The sequence below is a fragment of the Pezoporus flaviventris genome, unplaced genomic scaffold (genome assembly GCF_033815535.1).
Source record: "Pezoporus flaviventris isolate CSIRO_AGI_PZ_B2104156 unplaced genomic scaffold, CSIRO_AGI_Pfla_v1 ptg000029l, whole genome shotgun sequence".
NCBI lineage: Eukaryota > Metazoa > Chordata > Aves > Psittaciformes > Psittacidae > Pezoporus > Pezoporus flaviventris.
The window spans coordinates 18,186,536-18,213,133 of record NW_026892577.1 but is presented as its reverse complement, the minus strand read 5'-3'; the positions used below and the strand labels follow the sequence as shown (position 1 = coordinate 18,213,133).

The 26,598-nt window shown below is 45.3% G+C and overlaps 1 protein-coding gene across 6 annotated transcripts in view; it reads right to left on the bottom strand.

Annotated features, from left to right (window-relative positions):
- Window positions 1-26,598, bottom strand: part of TLL2 (tolloid like 2) — a 95,092-nt gene that overhangs the window by 51,391 nt on the left and 17,103 nt on the right. For 5 of the 6 annotated variants that reach the window (XM_061459362.1, XM_061459361.1, XM_061459358.1 and 2 more), the window contains one exon: window positions 9,468-9,578. The exons of the other annotated variant lie outside the window; for it this stretch is intronic. In XM_061459362.1, the coding sequence (XP_061315346.1) occupies window positions 9,468-9,578 (111 nt within the window). The remainder of the gene's footprint in view (window positions 1-9,467; window positions 9,579-26,598) is intronic. 6 annotated transcript variants of the gene reach the window in all.

The window sequence follows — 26,598 nt, the reverse complement described above, 5'->3', positions numbered from 1 at the left end:
CAGCAGAGAAACTGAGGCATGAGCCAGCACTGAGGCAGAAGGACAAGTGGGGCTTGGAAAGCTTTGGGAGCACAAGCCAAACATGGCCACTGCTGGGAGGCCTTAGACCACATCCAGCATTAAGGTCCCGGCTCCTTGTTGAAACAGATGCCCAAATCATATGCAGTCATTAAAGAAGCCATGGGGGGAGCAGTGGGGAATAGTGGCAGGGGAGCTTTCCTCGCTGCAGCAAGCTGCCCACTGAGAGCTGCTGGCAGAGAAGCTGCCCCATCCATCCCAGGGACAGCTGCAGTTTGGTGGGGGAGTCAGGTCTCAAACCCACTCTCTGCCCCTGACTCTAGGATTCAGAAACACCACCAACTGTAAAAAGAGTGGCTAATCCCCTCCCCAACACAGCCTTATGCATCTTATCTATCTTCTCTGCTCTAGGAAGTGGAACAGCAAGATAATCTGAATATTTCCTTCTGCCTCTGATCTTTGCCCCGCAGAAACTTGTTACCCATTCCCCAGGGATGTCCAAGTCACCATCTGGCCTCAAAACTACAGCAGTAAACACAGTCCAGCAATTCAGCCTAAAACTAATTTGCTTTCTTTTCCCACTTGACAGCTGAATAAATACTTTGTCCTTGCCATTTGAAAAGGGGAGCTGCAGCAAAGGGGGTTTTGTCCACTGCAGCTACAAGCACCAGCCTTCTTTCCAAATTAGGCCTAAACAAGTAGCTCAGAGTGAACACTTTTATCCCACAAATGTAACCCCTTTCTTTTCACAATCAAACACGAGCAGTTTACAGCTTCTAATTTATTTGTTGTTTGCTATTATCCATCAAGCCATTTTGGCTGCTGATTGTTTCTTGGACCTACCAGCTATTTCACTGAACAGGGTAAGCAACTTTTATTTTGTGGGCACAGCAACATCCCTGCTTGAAAGGAGAGAGCCAGAGGGTCAAGGCACCCAAGCCATCCCCGCAGAGTGACCATCCTGCCATGACTACTGTCAGAGCTTGTTAGACCCTACCATTTCTGCCTCCAAATTCATTTGCTAAAACACAAGGCAGGCTACACAGTTCAGGCAAATTCAGTTCTTCGTTTGAGCAAGTGTTCCAAGAAACCAGGCGTTTTCCCAGCTCTGAAACAAATGCATGATTTAGGCAATTCTGCAGTTATTGGCTAAGCACAGTCAAAGTTTACCATTAGGGTAATGGATTTAACATCCAATGTCATTTCCATATGGATAAACTGATCTCGTCGAGTACATTTGCCCATGTGTTCCCTGCATCACAGCTAATTAATATAAAGCTATTTAATAACCTCCACTTAAACACAAAAGACTATTCAGACTCTTCTGGCATCAGTAAAAGGAACAGCCTCCCAGTGTGTTACACCAGCTGGAGACAAGAGCGAAAGAAAATTTAATTACGAGTGATCTAGAGCAAGACAGCACAAACAAAAATCAGGCGTTACAAATGCTCTATATGGTGACTATCACAGCCCCTTAAAGGGTTAATATTGCCATCTACCTCTAACTTCCAGGTGCTTGAGATGTGCCCTAAAGAGAACTTAGGGGATAGGGAAAGCAGTATGCTGGCAGGCGGTCAGGCAAAGTCAAGCAGAGAGCAGCAGAGATTCAGCATTGTCCATGCAGCAACACTGTGCCCAAGGCTGCAGCTATGCCCAAAGCTAACGGAGGCACTATTTTGAATAGGAAGGAGCTAAAGAAACAGACTGTTTTGAAGCAGCTTCAAACATGGCATCATACATAATTTCTGCAGATGTCTCTTTGGGTACTTAAAGAAAGTTAATTGCTCATTAACAAAATCCAAGCAGATTAATTTCTGATGTGCATCATTTGACAAGAGTGATACAGTGTTTCTGCCTTCCTGGCTGATTTCTGAAGGAAGCATATGAATTGGACTCACAGGATAAACACAACCAAAGTTTCCACTCAGAATGAATAAGTGGCAGAGTTTGAAATAGCTGGGGATTTTCCTTACAATGGAGAAAGCTTTACTGCTTGTGTGGATTAATTTGAGTTATATTGCAGAGCTCATAAAATCACTAAAAGAAAAGCTATGTAAGGCTGCATGTGGACTGCACGTTTCTGCACAGCAGAAATAAAACCACTCATTTTGACAGGTGGGAAGCCAGCCTCCAGAAACCTTGATTTCAGGGAACAGTGCGTTTACAAAACAAGCTTTGTGCTGCATGTGACCAGCTGCCATCGGGAACCTGGACAAGAGGGAAAAGTACATCCTACTCCACGGGGAATGCAGGGCTTTGTCATCCAGGCTGTGCTCTGACAAGGGCCAGGTGGTATCTTCACCTATTGGTTGGGACTCTCTTTACCCTGCCCTACACGATCTTTATCACAAGCAAAGATGAAAGAAGACACAGAATTTACTTGTGATGAGTGAAGCGTTTCTCTGCTTGTCACAAGCCGAGTTTGGAACACCACAGCCTAGTATGTGAAGGAACACTGCAAGCCCCACTGGTCTCAACTGGTTTTTAAGCAATGTATCATACTGGAAAGACTCTCATCCAAAGAAAATGGGAGCCTGCATACTTTTGGTGGAACAGGTGGAGTAAAATCTGTAGAACCTCTTGTTGCTAGTCAGGCATATCACAAGCAGTACCTTACTGCCTATGGAGGCAGTGGACAGCGCTCCATTAACATCTGATGTTAACTCAACATTATCTAGCACTCAAGGACCACTCTCTCCTGCATCATACTTCAAGGTTACATAGGGACTGTACAAAACTCAGCGAAAGTAGTAACAAAAACAACACTGAGAAGCAGATATAAGAGCAAGACAGCACTTGTCAGCACATGAGACAGCTCTCCATGGGTACTTCCTAAGGGATAAGTCTGAGGGGGTATGTAAGGAAAAGAAGAAACTCTCTTTGGTGAACATAGGAAGGCAAAATTTACCAAACACACCAAACCCTCTCTGGGCAGTGGGCAAGGTGAAACTGCCACCTGATGGAGGAGAATACAACCGTCTGGACAAGGGGGAAGGGGCTGTTGGACAGCCCAAGAATGAGCAGGACCCTCTAAAGCAGAAGAGGTGAACGTGCAACACAGAGGAAATTGGATGAATAACTTGCACATACAAGGGCAGGAGCAAAGAAATAAGCTGCTGCTCTGCATTTCTCTTGTGCCCCCACACTGAACAGCTGGGGGCATTCTTCCTTATTGGAAGCAAGCCATGTGGAAAGGGCAAAACAGCCCAGCCAAAACCACAAAGCTGGCCTGTGCTGTGCTTTTGGAAGTGTGAGATGCAAAGCCCTCAAGAGCAGAATCTGTGCCTGTGAACTGAGGCGCAGCTCAGTGGATGGACCAGCATATGTGCCTTGCAATCGCCCCACAGGCACTGTCCATTGACACATCAATCCAGTGGCAAGCTTAGAACAAGCAGACATGCCTAACAAACCAACTTCCCTGCTCCTGACAGCCATGCTACCCTGACGCAGGACCACTTCTCCAGCACTGCAAGGGAGATCTGTCCTCTCTGCACATATAGACATGTTTTGGCACATTTACTTGATCACCTTCTCTCCTTTCCTACTGTCAGGCACCAGACTGGCAGATTCTATTCCTGTAATTAGCAAAATGGCATTGCTAAGGTCAGCAATAAGAGAAAAATACCTCTCAACGTTTTCCAAAATGGACTTCAAGTTGGCACTCGGGAATCAAAAAAGAAAATATCAACCCTGAAGATTAGCATTTGCTAGCAATGGGAATTAGAAGATTGATCAGCAATAGTCAAGCGTCATGGGCTTTGTAGACAGTTATCTTTATGATGGAGAAAGTCAGGCAGGTCTGAGAAGCTTGCAATAGGGTTGCAAGACTGGGCTGGAATGGCAAAAACACAATATTTGGTTTTCTGCAAAGAGAGGATCACTGTCTTACTGCACAAAAATGTGGAACTGGGAAAGGGGGTAACTTAGAAAAACAGTGTGAATAAGAGCACCCTCAGTCATAGAGGACTTACCCAGTTCTTCCAAAGAGGAGCTTCTGCCTTGCCTTAGCAAACTACAGAACTGTAGGAAATTCATTTCATGGTTGTCTGCTCTGGGAAAAGTCCTGACTGAATGGATTCAAAAGATAAACACTGGGGCTAGTCACAGGAAAATCATTTGGCACAGCTAAACAAACCTCAGCGTCAGGCCAAGCATCAGGCACTTGGCACCTACAGAGGGGGCTGAGGCTCCTCTTCCTGTTAAGAGGCTGCATGGACTGAAAAGAGACATCCCTGGAGTGCACATCACATGTTATGGAAAACTGAAAGAAGGTATGCAAACAGATGGACAGAGCCCTCAGACAGGTCTCTTGGAACAGAGATATTCCTCTACCCACATAAGAGGAAGCAACCTTCACTAAAGATTTCCCAGTGGAAGTGCAGACCCCTGTAGAGAGTTCACAGATGTGGGTTATGTTACAGCACATACATAGTTATTTGCATTGTTCCTGGGCAATTACAACCAATACAACTCACATTAAGTTAGCACAACCCATAGATTTGCTCTAAGTCTAAATTAACGGAAGGTTAGGCCCTAGGCAGCCCTGAATCCACTAATGCTTAAGTCCACCCCTTCTACCCTTAGCCAAGTGCCACTACAGGAGAGCACCAAACATGAGTTAGAGGGAAAAAAAACAGCTCTGTAGTTGGCATGCATGTCAGCTGAAATTTAACAGTCTCTCCTTCAAATTCGTAAATCACATCTTCTCTGGTATTTCAGATAGTCATGGTCCCAAATCCCTGGATTTTTCATTCTTCTAGAGGTGCATTTTGCGCTAACCTAAATTTCACTAGAAATATGGCAGTAGCATCAAAAAAGGAAGTAATGTGCAGCACTATTAGCGGCCACAGACCCTAGACTGAGCAACCCCTCACAAAGTGAAGCAGCAGAAGCCCCGCTTGAGACTGCTTCCAGCACCTTAGGGAGATTTCTTATTCCAGTACCTTAGGGAGATGTCTTATTCTCCATCCTGAGGCTAAACAGCACAACTCTTAGCAGGAGAGCTGCACGCCAGCAACCTGTCCTGCAAGCAATTCCAGCTCACATGAAAATCAACCAGGGAGGAGAGAAACATGTTTTGGGTCTGACAGCCCACCTTAGGTGAATTAAAAGTTGCTATGTAACTTGAAAAGCACAGCAGTGATCCCCGCTGCACCATACAGTCTTTCATGTGTGCACTTACACAGGAACGCACATTCTTCTGCTCCTTTTCAGATTCCTTCAAGGTTTGCCTCCATGCTCCAAAGCAGTTTATGCACATTGGACTGAAACCTGTGATTTCTGGGTTGCTACAAAAAAAAGTTATGAACCAGTCCTGAAACAGGAAAAGCGACCAGGGGCATTCCAAAGCAAGATAAGGCAAAGCAGCCTGCTGCAGATGTGGGCCTCATGCAGACCTGGTGAAGCATCTGGCTGCCTGCATTTTCACAGCATGCTCAGAAACAGCAGAGCTACTGTGTGCCAACAAACCAACTCCCTGCTCTTATTAAGAGAAGGTTTAATGCAGGACTCCCGCCTAGTTTGTTTGCCAGAGAATAATATACACAAATTTGCTGTCAGAGCCTTCAGCCATTCACAGCAGCCGCTGTCTCCCCTCTGATTTCACTAGACATGCTGGGATCAAATATACTCCCATCCCAGCTTCACTGTTATGTGAAGTATTACTTTAGCTAGCAAAGATGCTCTGTGAATCCTCCCTGCTGCTCATTTGTGGTAGTGTGAAAGCCTCATGAAGTTCCTCAAGCCATAAGCTGAAAAAACCTCTCAGGATCAGAGGCAAAGAGAACCTGTTTTGACTGTTCTTGAAAAGCATTCTTGGCAGCAGTGGGATGCAGAGTCAGTGCCTCAGCAGCAAGTCCAGCACAGCATGGCACTGGTGAGGGCAGCCAGACTGCCATGTGTCTTCTGGTCTGCTGGTGCCAAACCCAGAAAAGATAAACTTGCCTTTCTCACTCACAGAAGTGCCTTTCAGGACTAGAAGCTGCCTCCATGATACAAAAATCAGGAAAAGGGGTAATATATCAGAAAAGTCCTCTTAATCCCTAAGTTGCCTGAAAAGATTTAAATTAAACCCATTTGAATTAAATAGGCACATTCTTTCCACAGGCATAGCAAGAAGAGAAAAGGTCTTCTTCCTTTACAGCTAATGCTTCAGTAGAAAGCAATAAAGCAAATCACCTTGCACCAGTGGACTCAATTGGGTCCAAAAGAGAGGTGACACTGTGCAGTTTCACAGCCTGTGGATCTTCTTGTTTCCTATTTCGAAGCCATCTGTGGGCTCTCAGCAGCAGAGAAATCCTTAAAGCTTCGACTCAGGTTTCTTCTAAGCTAAAATTGCATTGTAAAAGCAAGTGTGCTCACTAAACTTAAAGAAAAAATCTATGGGAAACTTTTCAAAACTGTGAGCTCTTTGAAAAAAATCTTTCATCAAAGTGATTAGGCATTGGTAAAGCTTGGGCTTGCTGAGGATAGCGCTCACTGGCAGATCTCCAGGTACCATGTTCTTCTCATTATGTCTTGAACCATTGCCATATCTCTACAGAGCCAAATCCTAAGTGTATCCACTTCAACACCACTGCATGAGAACAACAGATTTTCATAGTAAACATGACATCCAAACTTGATCCCACAGAAGCAGAGACTGGGAGGTAGCTAACTTCAATGTTTTAAATGCTTTTATTTTAACAATCATCCTTTACTGGCTGTACATGCTATTTGGTCCATTCCTTTAGGCCTCAGATATCAGGAAAAAAAAACAGTAGCTCCAAAATCTGCTGAGAAGATGCTTGGAAACACTAAGCTATGAGGCATCCCACTCTCAAGCAGGCTCACAGATTTTGAGGGTCTGAATAGCATCTATGGCATTTCTGCAAGCAGGAAATTAATGCAGAAAACAAGCCTGGAGCACATTCATGCTGTGAAACTAAACTCAGCATAGAAATTTGTGGCAGAATCCAGACTGTCCTCAGATCACATTCCCTGCCTCTCTCTCAAGGGCCTAGAGATGGGCATAGCCATCTTTCTAGACAAAGCCTAGAAGCAGGTAAAGAAGGGGAAAGCTTAAAACATTTGATAGTCTCAGCCCTCACCAGCCAAGGTAGAGCTTTTACTAAAACATACCATCTTCAGTTGGATCCAGTAAAGAACCATGTCCCCTGTCACCCATAAGCGCATAGGAGTCTCATTCTTCCTCCAGAGTCTGCCAGCTGCAGATGCTCCCCACAAGCTAATAGGGTATATGTCTATAAACAGCCCAACAATGCAAAATGGCACAATTTTCACCCCTCCCTCCACCCAAACAGCATTTTCTGGGGACAAGGAAACAACACAGGAGAAGAAGAATGCCTGGCCTAATAGCGTGCTCAGAACTGCAGCTCCTAGATATGAAGAGCCTGTATGCCTGTATATACATATTAAGTACTTCCTCCACTATACAAATAATCCGATTAACAGCTTTAGGAAACTCTGAAATGTTATAATTCAAGGGGTCCCATTCATAAAAGGTTTTAGGCTCTTTCTGTACAGAGGCTGCATTCTTCCCATTGGAAATAAAAAAAGCAGAGAGCAGAACTTTCTCCCAGGGAAGAATGGGTCTCAATCCCTACCATGCTGAAGTAGACCACCCTTTTACAATTCACGTGAGTGTCAGGCAAGCCCTGCAAGAGAAGAATCAACCCTCCCTGCTCCTGCAGAGAGCCCCCCTCACAGGGCAGGTGAACACTGTGCATGCTCCACACAAAGCATGGCAGTCACGGGAGCTGCCCACTTGTCAGCTTGTAGCTCCAGGGGCTGAAAACCAGGAGGACAAATGAAGCCATAGATGAGGACAGGGCCAAGTGAGTGACGTGACACCACCATTAACCTGATGCAAAGCATCTTACGATGTTCCAGCTTTGCCTCAGTAAAAGGTGCCAGGCAGAGAGTAGCGTAACTGCACAGCATGAGTCATGGATCTAAGAGACCAGTGCCTGCAGTATGTGATATAGATGTGGGTTACAAAACTCAGTCCATTTGCAGACAGTGGTCTGGCACCAGTGCCAACTGAAAGAAATGTGTTAGATATGGCAACCGAAAAAGCTATCAGAGCAAAACAACACAGTCAAACACTGTCTGGCTTTCCTTCCCCAGTAGTCTCCTCATCTAACTTCAGGAACTGTCAACTGATATGGAAGAGATTAATGCTGCCTGACCCACATTTTTAGCCCTCATCTTCTGATTTACCTTTTGCTCTAAAGGCAACCTACTCTTAACTATGACCTGAGAATGCGCTACAGCCCAAAACATTATATGAATGGGTTAAGTGACATGACAATGTGGGATAACAGCATTTCCAGGAAGCAATCCATAATCTGAGGAAGTGAATACCCCTCCTCTGCCCAGAATTTCAGCATCAGCATGAGTTTAATCAGTTACATCAACATCAAAAGCATGCCTCTGTGTTGGATATGTCATCTTTCACTCTCATCCCAACAGAAAGCTGGAGCACTGATCCTCAGAACAGGACCTACGCAGTGATTAGATGATCTGAAACCAAAGCCAGGCAGTCACAGGGATACAGATGCAGCCATGAGTCCTTACAAATTATGCAATATTTATTGTATAATTTGCTGAGATGCTCGAGGGGCAGGTGAATATCATTTCAGTGATTTCTGCTTCTGTCAAACCTATCACCCTAATTGCTAACCTAAGAGTGCACCAGCAGAGAGAGAAAAGAATTTTGTCCTGACCTTCTCTGTCTCCAGTCCCTCTGGTATCTCTCAGAGCTCAGACTTCCAACAATTTCTCTTTTGCAGCATAAAGTGGAGGCAACAATACTGCAGTGAGCCTTCCAAACCCTCCAAACCCACTGAAAAGCATTTCAGGCTGCTAAAGGTGGTAGTCCAGTCAGAGCTCCTGAGTCAAGAAACAGCTCTGTTCCTGCACAAGACTGAGTAGACATAAAAGCCACGTACAGGGGCAACATCTATTGGCTTTATAGGAAATAGAAACAACTGTTAGCCTATTTCAATTATAACATCACTTCAAGGGTAGTCTGTATACAAGACTGCAGTGAGTTTTATCTAGATAGACAGCTGAAAAAAAAGGCATTATTCCATTAAGGTCATACATAGCAAGAAAGGGAGGAGGACAGTAAGAATCAAAGCTAATTCCAAACTGAGTGGCCCAACTTCAAACACATTTCCTTCCAAGTTTGCAGAAAGGAAGTTCCTCACAGGAAAAGACCTGTGCTGAAAATTTTAAAATCTCCTCCCTCAAACAAGATAGGATTTGGATACACCAAACTATGACTTGGAGTTTGTTTAACAAAGCTCATACTTGGATGCCAGCCCCAGTCACATAACTAAGCTCTGCCCTGGTTATGGGAACAAGTGTCACAAGTGAGGGAGAAGTCCTTCCTCCCTAAGGACAAAACCAGGGGAAAGAAGGCACCATCCCAGGGCTGCCCTTACCTGAAGTGTGTCTTGCGTTGCCATCTGAGTGCTTTGTTAAGTCAACTGTTCTGTCTATTTGAAACAGCTTCAGATCATCTTCATCTAAAGCGATATCTCCCCAAAAGGCAGCTGGAGAGAAACAAACTGCAATTAGTTTAGTTTTTATTTTGAAAGGAAAGTACAATTGCTCTGTGGCCTGTATCATACCAAAAAGGCAATTACTCCCTGGACCAGGAAAAGGGTAGTATACAGGAGCTATTTAAAAGTACAGACAGAGTGAACATCAGTGGAGACCAGGTGACAGCATTTAAATTTAGCCACTGTGCAGATGCCCCAGAAGAAGATGATTAGTTGGGATTCTCATGTTACTCATTCTAGGTCTGGCTCTCAACTAGGCACTGAGGTGGTGGTGGTATTCACTCTTCATTCAAGCCTACAAGAGGCACAATCAGTGGCATTTCCCTAGATAGCTCCTAGTGTGAAGGAGCTAGCTAAGTTGTGGCACAGATCCTGACTGAGACGTTGCATCAGCACCATCCCCAGGCTAATAATTTGCACAAGACAGGAGGACAGTGGTGAAGCACTCAAGCTCAGCAGCTTGTATCTAAAGGCTACAGTTGTCAGCCTGCAGGACCTCTTACAAGGTGTTACCGCTCACACGCACCGGAGTGGTCTAAATCCAAGCTGAGAGCCAGCCTACCGTTTCCACTTTGGTGGAGGAACACGAGTTATTTGTTCCCTTGTGGATCAGTTACCCAGGTTTAAGTTTGCGGAGTATTTAGTTTTGTAAAAATCTTTGAGTTTCAGGCAGAAGCCATAACAACAAGGTAAACAAACTGATAACTCAACATTGACAGCTCAGAGAGAATGGAAATCATCTGAGTGGACAAAATGATACCCCTGAAGTATCCTGACCAAGTTGACACTACACAGTATATAGTTACCATTTGGGGAATTTGAACAAAATAAACACAGGCAATGAGGCAGTTGACCAAGCAGAAGAGATCTTTCAGAGACAACAAACAGGTTACAAACAGAGCTGCTCAAACTCACACAAGAAGCTGATGAAAAATAAGAAGAAACAGAGCAAATTAGTGGTACAGTTCAAGAGAACTCAGTAAGTCATACAAGGAGGAACACTGATTCGCTGTCTGCAACAGTTACCAGATTTGATGGAATCCTTTTCTTCTTCTCTTGTTAAGTCAACAGCATCTACATTGCTTGGTTGGGGAGGTTAGGGAGCAGAAACATCTCATTTCTACAGAACATACTTTGATCAGCATCACTGATCATCTCACTTTTACTGCCAAGACCAAATGAAATATGGACCTTTGCCTGAATATCAGAAGCCTGCAATCAAATCTGTACCAACTGAACGCTAAAGGTTAACTCAGAGTTTTTTCTGATACAACATGGCACTACTTCTGTTGCAGCACTTGTCTCCTCAATTTTGCATCTCAGCACCTCAGTCAGCAAAATAGCATTTGCCAATGTCTGGGACATGGGAAAAGCAGGAAGTCTTTGCCTGCTACTGGGCACATCCCAGCTGCCATACACTGCCCCAGCCAAGAGCTGCTACAAGCACCAGAGCCCTGGCATGAGCAGAGCACGACTCAGCTGTTTTTCCCTTTCACTGGGGCAAAGCTGTCTCCCTCTGGTTAACTGGCCACCGCAGAGGGATGGAAGGAAGCCTCAAAGGAGGCTGGCTCTGGCTTTGTGTCTTCGTCTCCTTAACTTTGCTACCAAAACCCCGACCAGAGAACTATGGCAACAGCTCCAGAAGATGACACAGTTAGTTCAGACAAACCTATCCACAGACTGACATCAATTATAACTAGGAAAGAGCTTCTGTTTGCTACACAAACACAGAACTCAGGCTCTCCCCTACTTCTCAGCAATTCAAACCAAGCCCTCACACAGAAGAGAGGAGAGTCTAAAATACTGTCAGATCCCCACCAGCTAACAAGCCTATCAACATGGCCAAAACATCCCAAGCTGATTTGGAATGTCCAAGGATAAAAAGCAGAGCATAGGCTCCTGTGACTGCAATTTGAAGACAAGACATTTTATCTGTCCAGAGAAATTACTTGCTCAGGACAATGTAGCAGCCAAGGGGCAGAGATGCAAACAGCATCTCATGCCATCTGATTGCCTCCACAGCCACATTTGGTAAGTCACTACTACACTAGCTAACTGAATGTACAGTCCCTACCCTCTGCCAAACCTACTGTCTCATTTCACTCCAAAAACTAATTACCACCACCTTGGGCTACCAGTGACTCTTTTCCATTAGTACCACACAGATTGTTTCTCAGGGTAGGGTAGCCCATGACAAAGCACAGCTTTCAGGGAAAGCCTGCAGCATGGATTTACATCAACAAACTTCTTACATTTTCCTTCCCAATGGAAGGCAGCAGCTTTCTCCCAGCCCTAGCAAAGGAATCTTTTTCTGTTACAAAGCCATACATCATCCTGAAAGATGGCTCACTACAAAAGCTGAATTTCCCTAGCATTTATTTCCAGCTCTCTGCAGTCCCAGCATGCTCCAGGGGAACCACGATTTATCACAGTCCCCAGCCAGCTGAACAACTTTCCTCACTGGAAGTCCCAGCTGAGAATGCTGCACTACAACTTCTCCTGTGCTGTCAAAGGCTCCTTCCTAAAGGCAAACAAGCCTGAAAGATGCTTGCTCCCACCCCAAGGGAGCCGTCCCACAGGAAAGCCCAAGTACTTTATTTTAGAGGGTCACAAGTTCAGGGACTGCTGGCAAATGAAGCATCTCAAAGCATCCCTTCTGATTTCCTTTACCAGGTTCTCCTTTTTAATTTAATGTGGGAGAACTTCCAAAAAAAAGAAAACAAAAACAAACAAAAAACATTAAAATCTCCAAACAGCAGGCTAACAAACTTGGAAACCAGCATTTTCTTGGCAGAGAGCTCTGCAATATACAGCCAGGTGCAAACTCTTAACACTCAGTGCAACAGCGTGCCAGCTTTTCTTTAAGAAGATGCATTAATCGCTCTTGATAGAAAGAACAGAGCAGCTCTTACTGGGTTGGATGGAGTCAATGTGAGAGAGTTTGCTTCTACCCTGGGCTAGTTACCTGCACCAAACACCCCAAATGTTTAACCTCACAACCTCCCAGCACATGCAGCCGGACAGCGTTTGTCTGTTGGGGCAAAGGGGAAGGACAACTATGTTTATCAAACAAGTCCACCACTCAAATGAAAAAAGCAGCCTGGCAAGCTGTCTCCATTTTCAGCACACTTCTCTCCCAGGAAAACAGTCCACATGCTGGTGTCCACATTGCATGCTGAGCACAGAGGTACCTGGAAGGTACGGCAGGTGGCACGGGGGAAGAAGAACCTCTCTTTCTAGACAGGTAACAGGTTGAACAGTTTCTCCAAGTGCTTCACACACAACCACAGAGTCCAAGCCCAGCAATGCCTTTTCAGTCCACATTTTCCACAGTAACTCTGGGGGATTCTCTGTCAGCCTCCCACTCCAAAGCAATTTGACAGCCCAAAGTGTCTTCTTTAAAATCTTCATCGCTCTTCCCTACAAATCATCTTCAACCTCCTTTATCCTCAACACCCCGAAGCAGTTCCCCTCTCCCATTCCCTGCTTGTGTTTTCTTCTTTCTCTAGTTCTGAGTAGCACAGTATGATTTCATGATTTCAGAGGAGAAAAATAACTTTGCTGACCCTTATAATAACTCAGTACAGAAGGGTTCACAGCAGTTTAAAATACCCTTTTCCTGTTAAAAGTGTGTTTCGTACAGGCCTTTTCACAAAATTCCTGTTGTTCTTTCTATTTTTATTTCCCAAAGACAACAAGTAGGAGGAAAAAAAATCACCAAGAAAAGCTTCCGGCATTCAGCCAGAAAGCTGAATAATGTTGTTCCTAAAAATACATCTCAAAACAAAATGCAATATTGTGATTTGCTAAAAACAGACTGATCTCTAACGCTGCAAGACAAATACCTGGGGATGGGTTTCCTCCACCCTCACAGCAGTCAGCTCTAAGTTTATATGAGTACATGAGTTTATACAAGTTATACTCCCCTTGGCAGAAGAATATAACTCCATGCTTGAGAAGCATCACCAGACGTCTGTGTCTGAACTAACTGATCTCTAGCCACCAAGCTGGAAGAAAACTTCCACCTGCCACAACCCCTTGCCAGGAAGCTCCCATTCCTGCACCAGAGCATCAGTATAGGCCATAGATATACCCTGATGACAGGGATCAGCAAAGCAGTCACCCTCTGGAAGTTACAGAAGACCACTGCAATTTTCCCTCTAGCAGCAATGAGGACAGCTGTGACAGAGATTCACAGAAAAAGAGGCCTTGGAAACAGGAATACCCTGCTTGCCAGGAGAGGTCCCTCCATCCCACCCAACCTTAAACACAGATTCTTCCACCAGCTGAAGCTTTTATTAAGAAATGGCAGGTTTTAGATGCTGAATGGGATCTGAACCTAGATTGAAGACTGTGCCTTCTAACTTCAGCCAAAGGAGCTCTTTCTGTAGGGCCGGAGCCACACAGTGTATGTCATCAGCTCGAGGGTCTCATCTGAACTTGCAGCCATCTGGCACAGCTCACACTGACAGACTTCATTTCAGTTCTTCCAGCATAGTTTTAACACAGTTTTGCTGGAAGGACTTTACTCTTGCTCAGCAGGTTTCCCACAGTGCGGCACAGCAATGAGCATGGAAACCAAATAGCAGTGTGAATCCAGGTAAATGCTGCAGGCTCATTACATCTATATTCACAACTCAAACTTAGTTTTCACCAGTGTTCACAACCTCTGTGTGTAGATGCTAGCTGGGGTCCAAAGCAAGGATGCCTCAGGACTACTTATGCCAGCCCAAAATATCCAAGGCAGAAGCACCTGCAACAGTTAACCTTGGCACTTCTAATTTTGTGAGCATCAACAGATGCCGCTTTCAGGCAACCCAGGGGGCCAGCCTGTGTCTGCCTGACACAGACTCAGCTGTGTCACCCAGCTGATGAGCTACACTGGTTGTTTATGGCTTACAGTGCAGCTGAAGGATGTACTCTGACCCTACCCATGAGATCAATCACATGTGTATTTGTAAGGGACAATGTCCATGCCCACTCATATCTCTGCTCTCCACCATCTGCATTACTGAAAGATCTTAGGGCACCAGCTCCTCTTGCTCTAGAGTTGGTACCACATCCAAATGACATAAGGGAAAACCAATGTCCCACCTTAGCAGCATGAGCAGCGGGCATACGCAGCGCTGGGCATATGCAGACACAGGTAGGCAATGATGAGTGCCACCTCCTGGCAAACAATAATATGACTATTCATACACTGGCAAAAACACCCAAGTTATTTTTGAGCATTTGCTGATGCTTCCCAACCTGACAGGCTTGAGCACTGGGAAATTTAATTTTTGGGGCTGGCCACGCTTTCATTACACCTAACACTCTGTAGTCTAACAATAAATAAATAAATCAACAGATCAAAGTGCATTCCCAGCACCTCCGTATTTCATTTTTCTTCACATGAAGACAGGACTGCTGCTGTTGCTGAACCGCCTGCTGGCACAGGAGCCAACAGAACAATATTCTGAACTATGCTAAGAAAGATTTATACCTTGAGGAAAAAAATCAACGCATTCCTTTGCGCTAAGTAACAACTGTGTCAGAGGGGAGAGAAAACCTCAAAACAAGGCAGAAACCAGTGGAAGAAGAGAAAGAAAATATCCCAAACCAACACTTTAGAAACAGGGGCCAGATCCTGAGCATCGAACCCTCAAGCCAAAGGGGTATGGGAAACGAGCAGCAGTAATGAATAAAAGAAAAGCATTAAGACCACCACATTCAGTCATTATGTTTTCCTTTGGATCAGTTTCTTTCTCCTCGGTAGGAATGATCAGAAGTTTTCTACTGCCCAGCTCTGGGGGGGATAAACTGGCTCGAAGGCTCTGCCGCTAAACCCCTCCACACAGCAAGGGCGTCTGGAGCCAGAGCTGGTGTCTGGCATCAGCAGGGTTTCCTGGCAATGGGAACTCAGCAATTCAATTTTCAGTGGGCAGGAGTTCCCCCGCTCAGGGAGCACATTTCATTTCAGAAACAAGTCTCAGTTTGGGAAGGAATGTCTGTGAAGATGGTCCACTTCTAAACACAACAGATATTTCAAAACCTGCTGGGAATCAGCCTGTATCCCTGTTCAGACTTCTGCAGAAACCAGAATTGCCTAAATTATCCTGTGTAGTGCTCCCACCTCTAGCACCTCTTGGGAAGCTACCTGCAGGAGACCAAATTAGGCCATAAAATCTGATTTATGTTCAGTGAATTTCCTCGCCCAGAAGGTGAAGATGCAGGAACAAATACATACTTTGGGCTTGAGCTTGTCCAAAGTAAGGCTACACAATGACCACCTTTAAGGAATGATAAATGTCCTCCCTTGGCTGAATGCCATATTATTTTAAACAAGAACCAAACAATTCCATAGCATGGATTATAGTGCCTGCCATAAATAGGAGAAAGATCTTCTAATTTTAATATTCATTACTGCTGCTGGTTTCTTCTTCACTCAAGGTCTTCCTCTTTTCTGCATTGATGTAAGAGTCACTCCAGTCCAGTGACCTATGAATCCACTCCTGGTACGATGAGCAATACAGAAGGGCACATACGAACACACAGAACTGGAAATCCGTGCCACAAGCAGCAAAGCAGCTCCCTCTATGGGCTCTTAAATGGTTAAACACCTGCCTCTGCATAAGAGAGCACTGCAGGGGGATCTCGGCTGCCCAATACTTCAGACCACCTTACATCTTACACCTTAACCTTAGGGTTTAGAATGCTACTCCCCTGTAATGTGGTGTGCAAAACCCAAGGGACTGGGTTACCCCCTCCTGTTTCTATGCAAAGTAGATTGAGCTATGTGAGCTTTGTAACATTTTTGCTCTCTCTGCTTTCTGCTCTAGTTGACAGTGCATGTCCCATGGCAATGCCGATACCAGATAGGGCTTTGGCTGTGCATCTCTGACTTGCTCTCTGTTGAAGCTCTGCACTGTCTGCAGAGCGCCTCTTGGCCTCATTTTACATGTAGGCAGGAAACAGACTTTAGAAAGAGGCTATCATGGACACACAGATGTAGTCTGAGCTCTTCTCCCCAACATAGACATGCACAGAGCCAACCCACAGGCAGTTAAATTCATTTGGAGACCTCACTCTTATACAAGAGAAACCAAGCTCTGTAACTCTTCTTGCTGTCCTGCCCGGGCAGCCCTGACCCCCTTCTGATGCCTGAGGGTCACAGGAACCTTTCCCAGCTCCTGTAAAACTCCACCATGGCCACAGATGCTCCATCCTGCTGAGGAGGGGGGCCTAATTTCAACACCTTCTTTTCTCACAAGCCAGGAAGGGCTTTTAGATCCAGCTTGTTCCCAAGTGCAGGCAGCATGCCCTCATCTCATGCCACCACTTCAAAGTTAGATTCTTCCTGTGCAATTTCACCAGCTCAGCATTACTTCCCTCTACCCCGGTGTATAGCTCTCAACTGGATACCACCCCATCCCACCCTCACCTGGAGAACTCTCCATTTGCTATTGCTTAATGTTTAAGGCAGCAGTCTGCACATAAGATAGGCCAGGAAAAAACCCACGTTTTACTGCACTGAGGTAGTGGACTAGGAAGCAACAATCTCTTTGTAGAGCATCCAGTGATGATGAGAAAGCACACATTTTCTGTGTTTAGCTACATACATCCGTAAGCTGAGCAACTGACACCTTCCTAGCCTGTTTAAAAGTGTGCAGAGAAATTGCTTTTAAATAGGGCTAGCATTCATAAGTCTGTTTGCTCTCCAAGTTACACAAAGTTCAGAGCCATGTAGAAGAAAAGGCAACAGTGACTCAGAACAGACCTGGTATCTTCCCTTTAAGCTAACAGCCTAGCAAGATATCCTTGCTAAAAACAAAACCAAAACCAAACCCTTGATTTGCCAGCTTCATCTAATTTAAACAACTCAACCATTGTTTCTTCCATCCTCACAGGTGTAAGAAGTACCAAACCCGGCATAAACTGTGATCACCTTCTCCTCTTCTTAGTCCAATCAATTACAATTGATTTTTAGGAACATCTAGTGCTGGCTTTTCATCAAGAGACTGTTACACATACACATATTTTTTAAACAAAGAACTGATTTACTGCAGTATCCCACAGCCAAGAGTGTCCTGGTTTCAGCTAGGATGGAGTTAATTTTCTTCCTAGTACCTGGCAAAGTACTGCATTTTGGATTTAGTATAAGAATGCTGATAACACGCTGATGTTTTAGCTGTTGCTAAGTGGTGCTTACTCTAACTTGAGGACATTTCAATGTCCCATGTTCTGCCAGCGAGGAGGTGCAGAAGAAGCTGGGAGGGAGCAAAGCAAGGACAGCAGACCCAAACTAGCCAAAAGGATATTCCATACCGCAGCACATCATGTTCAGTGTATAAACTGGAGGGACTTCATAGAACCATAGAATGGTTAGGGTTGGAAGGGACCTTAAAGATCACGTAGTTGAGGCAGGGACACCTTCCACTAGATCAGGTTGCTCAAAGCTCCATCCAACTTGGCCTTGAATTCTGCCAGGCATGCGGCAGTGAGAATTGGCCAGGAGAGACCAACTGCTACTTGGGGACAGGCTGGGCATCAGTCAGAGGGTGGTGAGCAACTGTACAGTGCATCACTTGGTTTTTTATTGGGTTTTATTCCTTTCTCTCTTTTCCTTTTCATTAAAATTATTATTATTATATTTTAATTTATTTCAATTATTAAACTGTGCTTATCTCAACCCACAGATTTTACCTTTTTCTGATTCTCATTCCCATCCCAGCAGAGGGTGAGTGAGCAACCCCAGTTGCCAGCTAGGTTTAAAACACAGCAAGTGCTGTCAGCCATCACAGCAATAATGCACAACGAACACAAGTCAGGTATGGCCATAGTGTTTATATTGCCAATAAAGACTGGAGATGATGCATCCAATTAATCCAAAGCTTCATCCTGGTTTACATCTCCCAGCCCTGCAGTAGTGAGCATGTTTAGTAATTTATTATCAAAATCAACAGAGGAAACAAGCTTCCAGGACTGGCAGACTTTGGACCACTGGGCAGACAGCAGAGCTTTCCCCTTATAACAACATAGCATGTAGACATTCCCTTTTGCACTATAAAGTGTTTAAACACCTGTAGAGAGGACTGTCACAGCTCCTTTTCAGAAGGACAAGAGCAGAAAGCTTTCTATTCAGACAGATTTAAGTGAAGCTCTGGCATCAAACCAAGGAAAGGTCTTCAAGGGAAAATCTGGGAGGAAATGCTCTAGTCATAGGTAGAACCTGGCAGGTTGAGCTGCATCTCAGCTTACAGGAGCTGGCTTCTGAAACTCCATCACAAAGGCAAAGTCCTGATGTCTCCGAAGCCTGGCCCAGAGAGAGAAAGTAATTCACAAGAGCCCCAAAAAGCAGCTGGTGCAAGCAGGAAAAGCCTCTCTCAAAGATAGCACTGATCAGCTGTATGTTTTCATGAAAAGTACAGAAGGAACACAAATGGCATCTGGATCATGACCTAGTGAAATGGGAGACACATACAATTCTCTCCGTTTGACAGTTAGCAAGCGGTCCAGACAAGCTGTTCCTCCTATAGCTTTTGTCACACCTCGCTCAAATTTGACAGTAAAGGCAGCAAACAGAGATGAGAGACCCAGCCACCAGCTATTTCTATGCCCTGCCAACACCTTCATCTTGCAGTATGTATGTACCTTGCAGTGCATACACCTCTCAACCTCAGAAGAGGGAATCAGGAAGTAAAACCAAAAGCAGATAAAGACATATTCTTTACTACATATTCAGTAGTCTGAATTTAAATGACAGAACCCACAGATAGCACAGTGGAACTGCTTGACAGAGGCAGCACCTTCTCTAAGTGCCTATGAAGTGATCCTTCTTAGCTCAACCTGCAAGGCTGCAACACTGGCTCGGAAATCCAGCAGTGCTTCAGCTGCCCTTTAAGAGCAGGAGATGGCAAGGTTCTGGGTAATGAAATCCAAGAATGCCTTTGTCAATTAATTATGGAGAAAGCTGTACCATGCAAACCCCATCACACACCCTCCATCATTTCTGCTGCTCAATATAACTTTAATTAATCTTTCCTTTGGCAATTTGAAGGAAGGGTGAGCACGCTGCAAACACCTACTGAGTATTAAATTGATTTCCTGTTTTATAGTCCTCTTTCCCTCCCTATTGGCCCAGCAATGATTCACTTGGAGGCATTTTTTCCACGCTAATATAATCCAAAGCCCCAAGCAACAATCGCATCCAGAAAAGTAACACTTTGCACAGCCAATTGCTTCAGCCCAGCTTCTGCCAGCTCAGGGTGGATTCTCTCCTGCTCCGCTTTCTCCCACCACCACAAATATTCACAGCAATCACCTTACCTCTGTACCTTCAGCAGTTTTGCCTTAAGAATTGGCAACACTTCTGTCCTAAGTAACTAAGCATTCGGGTCCCTGTAGTTTTCTGCCTGCCATTTGTAGTAGTGCATCTTAATTACCAAAGCACTAATGCAAAGCCTATTCTGCTCACAAACATGACCTCCTGGCTGAGGTACCAGGCTCAGGCATTCAAGTCCTTACTCAACACTGCTATCTTGGTACTATGGGTTAGGAGATCCTGACCTAAAACATCACATCCCCCTCAGCAGATATTCCACAAGAGACACTTTAGGAGCCTTATAGTCACCAGCTTCAGTCTTCTGGGAGGAGAAAATCCAGGTCAGACCTTCTCCTCAGGTAATTCTGATACCATAGGACTCGCCCTGTATTTATTCCTCAAAACTAAGTTGAGGAATAATAACCTTAGAGATGACAGAAGAAAATTTATGACTAAAACTGCACTAACCCTAAACTTCATTTGGAACAGTTCAGTACCTAAGCACTGTCCCACCACTGAGGACATTTCAGCAGTCATACCACAATTCAAAGTGACCATTACACCTTATTTCATTGTATCATCTGGGGAGGGGTGCTCTTCCTTCAGGTGGTCTGACACAGTAGGTGTCAAAACCTCACTGTTCTCACCCCAAGCACTTCAGCAGAAGAACAGGTGACCCCAAACAGACAGGCACTGCCTGTCACCTGCCCACCCACAGAATAAATTGCGTCATAGCAAAAATGAACAGAAGCGGGACCATTAACTAGCTGCATCCTCAAAGAAGGAAGGTAGCAACCCAGGCCTGCTTGGAGCAAACTTCAAGGAAAGCTGACAATTTAAAACCACATGGTCCTGGATGAGAGAGGGTAGTTCATAATAGATCACATCTATTCAAGGGCCAGACAAGGAAAACAAACTTAGCTTGTTTTACTTATTGTTCTTTATCTGCCAGCACCAGGAGAGGAGTGTTGCAGTACTGTTGGAAGAGAAAAAAGGAATGGACAGCAGGCAGGAAAGAAATGGGAGCTATTTACAGAGGGTAGATAATTTGAGCTGTTTACAGACTTCTCCTCTGAGAGCTTGGGGATGGGAGGGTGGCAGGGGAGTGGTTTCAACCATTAAAAATACAACGTGAGAATCCATTAATTTTCCATAGAAACAATGTCGTCATAGAAGCGAGACAAATCCGATCAGTCATGCAAATGCTCTGATGTTAAATTCTCAGGCCTGGGCGGGGAATTTGGGTTGCCAAAAACACAACAATGAAGAGATCAGAATGAGATTAACAGTCAGAGAGGCTGCGGCACCGAGTGGCATGGTGGGGGCATGGGCTGTGACCAAAGGCACCCCCGGACTATAGTGGGGTTTGTGTCCTAAGGCAGGCATAGGTGTCCCACCAGAACAGACAGAAAAAACATGCCATCCTTGCACGAGATCTCAGGAACTAGGCAAATGCCACATTCCTGCTCTGCAAACCAGTAAGGACCTTCACAGACAACTGAGCTCACTCCAGGGAATGAAAGGCTCAGCACTCCACAGGACTGTAACCCTCACAAGGTGCACAATCACAGCATCAAGGAAAAGCAGGAGGTCATAGCAGATGAAACAGCAGACAAGTGTGTCTCAAAGCACAATACAGCAAAGCAGAAGGCAAGATAAGCTTAGAAGAGAAACCAAGGAGGAAGCAGGCTGGCACCAGCAGTGTCCCAGGGACATGCTGAACCATGATGCAGTCTGAAACATGGCATTTGTGTTTTATTAATAAGGGGCAAAATATGAAAAAGCGTTTCTTCCCTCCCAACTAAAAGAAACAACACAACAGCAAAACCAACAACCGAACACACAACAAAAGGAGACCAGCAGATTTTATCTCCTTTCCTTCCTCTTCCCTCTAAAAATCAAACTTTACAAACATACCTCAGGGAAAATAATACACCCAGAAAATTATAGCAGCACCCCTAACAGGAGGAGTGGAAAGGGCTCACCCTGACAGCGGAGCACAGCCCTTCCTCGCAACGAATCCAGCCACCATCCTGGACTGGCCTCACCACAAGCATTTAGGAGTTAAAAATAACCTTGCAAAATGAAGTGCTCCACCCCCTACAGCATGCAAAACTTTACCAGAGTAACGCCTGTGGCAAGGATGCTTCCAGGTAAGGCTCAAGGGAGGCAGAAATGGTTCAAAGAAACTTTTGAACAAAACAAAACAAAAAGAGGTCAAAGCACATCCCGAGAGAGGTTTCACCCAGCTTTGTCCATAAGCCAAACTATCAGTGTTTGTCACTACAAACAGCTGTCCAGTTCACCTTTTAAGTTTGGTTGTACACTTGAAGACTTTGATACTACAGTAACTGGAATCCCCTCTGCTCAGGATCTACCTGTGCTTGCATGGCAGCCGCTGGTGCTCAAAAGCCTAAGGAAGGTTCAGCCCATTGGTGTCTCAGGAGGGGCACTCACACCTGCACTGTGCACCTCAGGGAAACTTGCCAGGGAAACCACCAACTTGCCCATAAATAGGCATTTGCCAAGTAATTCACCTGGGTCACCAAAACCCAATCTCTAGTGCCATGTAACCCAAAGAGGTGGCCTTCCCAGAAGGGGACAATCCTGCAGGATACACCAATGCTCCAGATGGGAAGTGTGCTGCTAGCTCAGCTCAACACAGTCCACAGCACAGGCTTCTGCAAGGCCACCTAGTTCAGGGAGACAACTACAGTCCCGTAAACCACTCCATGCCCCTCTGGTCGTTCCCTGCCTCTTTTAAAATCCTACAGGAAAGTTTGGAAAAACAATTACTGCCTTTTCTCATCATCTGTATAGAGTAAACAGGGTCTTCTGTTCCCCTTCTGCAGCTCATAAGCCTTGTCAGCAGCCTGTTGAAATACCTCCCTGCACCTTTAGAGACACAGGGCAGAGTGTCCACCCAGCCAGCCCTCCCCAGCAGACACTCAAGTCTGCCTCAGGATGATGAGCATTACAAGACTGTGAGCAGCACACCCACATACGAGCAGACATCCCTGTGCGGAATACAAATTACAGTTCTGCCGTCATAGGAGAAATACACATCCTGCCATGACCTTCCCTTCATTGGTTCCTTCTGATGTCCCAAAACCTCTTCCGTTCCTCAGCCCTATCAGCAATGCTCCCAGCACTCTGCTTTCACTGCTTCCTCACCCTTTTCTGAACAATACTGCCATAAATTCTCTGCTCTTGTCTTTCAGTGCTGCTGTCCTACATCCGCTAAACTCAGCCACCCAAACATCTACAGCACCCATCACTGCAGTCTCAGTAACGCCCACCCTGGTCTATCCCATTGCAGTTGGCACATGTAAAATCAATGCCCTCAATATTCAAGGCCATTTTTTATTGTCCCAGCCATACACACCACTGTGAGCATCTAAGACTGTGCAGCAACACAATCATCACAGTCAAGAAAGCTCCACAAGGACTTAAAGCTCAGAGGCAATCACAGCTTCAGTTACAAAGGCATCAGCTTCAGGTGCAATTTCTCCCTATGTAGAATTGGTCTCAAGATTCACACCCAAAAGCCACAGCAATCACAATGTTCTGCTTTCTTCAACAAGACCTCACTACTCTCTATTTACTAAAATTGCTCAGAAAGATGTAGCAATGTGCTCTGATCAGACTGCAGAGCTTTAAACTAGTGTTGATACACTACCATACAAGTGAAAAACAGTAGCAGGAGAGCTATGGACCTACAGTCTTCTGTTTATACTAATGATCCTGCACCAGCAGTGAGCAATCAGGAAAGCAGTGAAGGGTTAAGTGTCATTACAGCCGTTCATCTTATTTATATAGTAGGTGCCCATGAGAAGCTGGTCTTTATCAACACACATCCTTCAACATTCTGGTTCTCTGTTTCACTTCAAGCACTTAAATACATCTGGGTGAGGACATGCTCCCCACTTCGTAAGCAAGCCAGCTGCACCATTCACTTGCTCAAACATCAATGACAAAAGCCTGCTCAAGAACATGCATCTGTTTCACGTATGGCTCATACAGCTAATTTAAACAGTTTCCATATGTTGCCAAAAAACTGTGACCAAATGCCACTTGCAAATAAATGGAGAGATTGTCTGGCTTACACAGAGAAGTTTCATCACGCAGCTCAGAGCAACAGCTCCTTTGTTCCCAGGTCTGCCTGTGCTTCCCCAGTCCCTTCTGCAGTCAGATGTGTCTGACCAGTCCAAACGCTGCCTCCTCCCAGGACTGTACTACCACAGCAACACTCTTTGTGGACCACAATGAGCAGTCTTTGGAAAAGACTGTAATGAACACCCCAATATGTGAAGAATATCATAGAATCATAGAGTAGTTTGGGTTGGAAGGGACCTTTAAAGGTCATCTAGTCCAACCCCCCGCAGTAAGCAGGAACATCTTCAATTAGACCTGGTTGGTCAGAGCCCTGTCGAGCCTGACCTGAAATGTTTTTAGGGGTGGGGCATCTACCACCTCTCTGGGCAACCTGTTCCAGGTTTCACTACCATCTATCAGGTCAAGCAGTGCAACTAGCTGGTTGCAGAGAAGTTACTTATTCATAGGACAGCCATGCTTTTTGCTCAGCCCTCATCCAGACATTACCATCGGGCACCAGGCTGGAGCTGTTAGAACTCCTGAAAGCACAAATGAAGCTCTGGGGCACCATGTAAGCTATAATTTCATGTTTCAACATTTTCTGATCCATCTGAAATAAGCATCTCACTTTTAATGCACCCATTATGGCTCCCTGCTCAGTTCCAGCCTCGCAACAGGGCGTTTGCCATATTACAGTTAGACCACATCCAAACTAATGGTCTGTATCTGGGTAGATGGGAAGACTGAGCAGATAGACAGGTAAGGCCTCCACTCAGGGGTATTGCTCTCCAAAAGACAGATCTGGTCAGAGAAGCAGACAATAAGTATCTCTATTTGGAAATGCAGGGGAGGCTATTAGGAGGAAAGGGGAAAGTATGTGGATGCCCTATTTTCCTTGTCAATAATGGAATGTTTTACTTGCACCCCAAGAAAGCACAGTGCAGGATCCATGCCTATTGAAACAGGCCTCACACAGCAAAACCCACCTCATTTCTTTAGACAAAGCTTGCTGAAAACAGGCACCAAACAGATGTCCCTAAGAACCACGAAAAGATCTGTTTCTCAGCCTGTCCTGAAGAAGTGAAGCAATTTTTGTCACAGAATCCAAGGCAGAGCTGGATGTTCCAGCTCCACATCCCAGTGCTCCTCCATTAGACAGACCATCCCTCTCTTGAGGCTGAAAGGTTTCAAGTCCTTGCCACTTCACAAGGCAGTCATGCTACAGAAAGGGCAGTCAGATCAAGTGGAATATGAGTGCATTCAGCTCCATGCTCACTTGCACACTGGGATGTTTCTCATTGCCCAAGGCAAGGGGATTCACTTTCACCAAAACTCTCCTACTCCTACACCTAGTGGCCATCCAGGAGCATCCCCTCCCTCTTTGGGCAAGCTGTTGGGGACCACAGACACAATTAACGGAAAGTCCCCTCGAATCTGACGTGGGGTGAAGCACATGAAAAATTGCTCATGCAATTGATTCACATGGTTTCCATCATTCATAAATTCCGACGCATAAAGTGGAGGCATCGGATTTGCACATAACCGATCCAGACAGCTGCAGATTTCCGTAGGCACTAAGCACCTGCAGGCAGAAGCCACTCTTCATGTGGCTCCCATTAAACAGTTTGAATGAAAATGCTGTGTGATTCAGCATGGTAACAGCAGCCACCTCTGCTTCCTCCACTGTTAGTGCAGGGTCCTCTCCAGTTCAGCCTCTTCCCGTGGCTGCATAATTCCCAAATTACAGGAGTTATTTCATGCCCTGAACTCTGCAGGAAGTACAAAGCACATGCAAGTATGAGGCTACAGTCGTGGAAGGCTGACCTTAGAGAGTGCTAGGAACATACCAAGGCTCTCCATCACAGTCTGTCTCCTTAGCTTTTGGGGATACCACTGCAGAACACACAAGTCTTCTCAAGAACAGAAATCAGTGCACTAGAGGTTGCTTATAGAAAGAAAATCAACACGCTGCCATCTCCAAAGGCAAGGTGGTGGAATTCATACAAAATATAATTGCTAGTAGACCCAGCTCCGGGCTGGAATCAAAGGCTCTGAAGTCAGGAGGATCTCAGGTGGAAGCTGTTTACCATTTAAAGGCCCTTCATGGCATCTGGCATCGTATCACATTTCAGCAGGTGCAAAGAGCCAGCAAAACACTACAGTGTCTACAGTTTGAAGGAGGCACCGTTAATCCTTCACCTCCTAGGGAAGTCCAGTCTAACTGAGCTCTGTCCTGTCACGCAGCAAGACTGGCTTAAAGCATCCAGCAGAAGCTGACATTCGACAAGGCTTCTGCTTCATGCGTATGCAAATACGGTCTACATTCCACACTTCCATAGACTGCTAACTCATTCTTAGTGCTTTATAGCCACATTTGATCACTAATACATAAAATCTCCACAACTTCATGGAAACTGGAGGGTCTCAGCTATGACTGTCCAGACAAGTCAGCATGACGAGACAAGCACATGCACAACAGAAACACCATCTCACTGTGCACTCACACAGCTTGCATAATTGTTGGTTTACACTCCCTGAGGCAGCTGGTTTTCTCTGTTTTCTCCCTTTCCTCCTTCCTAGTCACTTGTTCCTATGGTTTCTCCTGTGCTACCA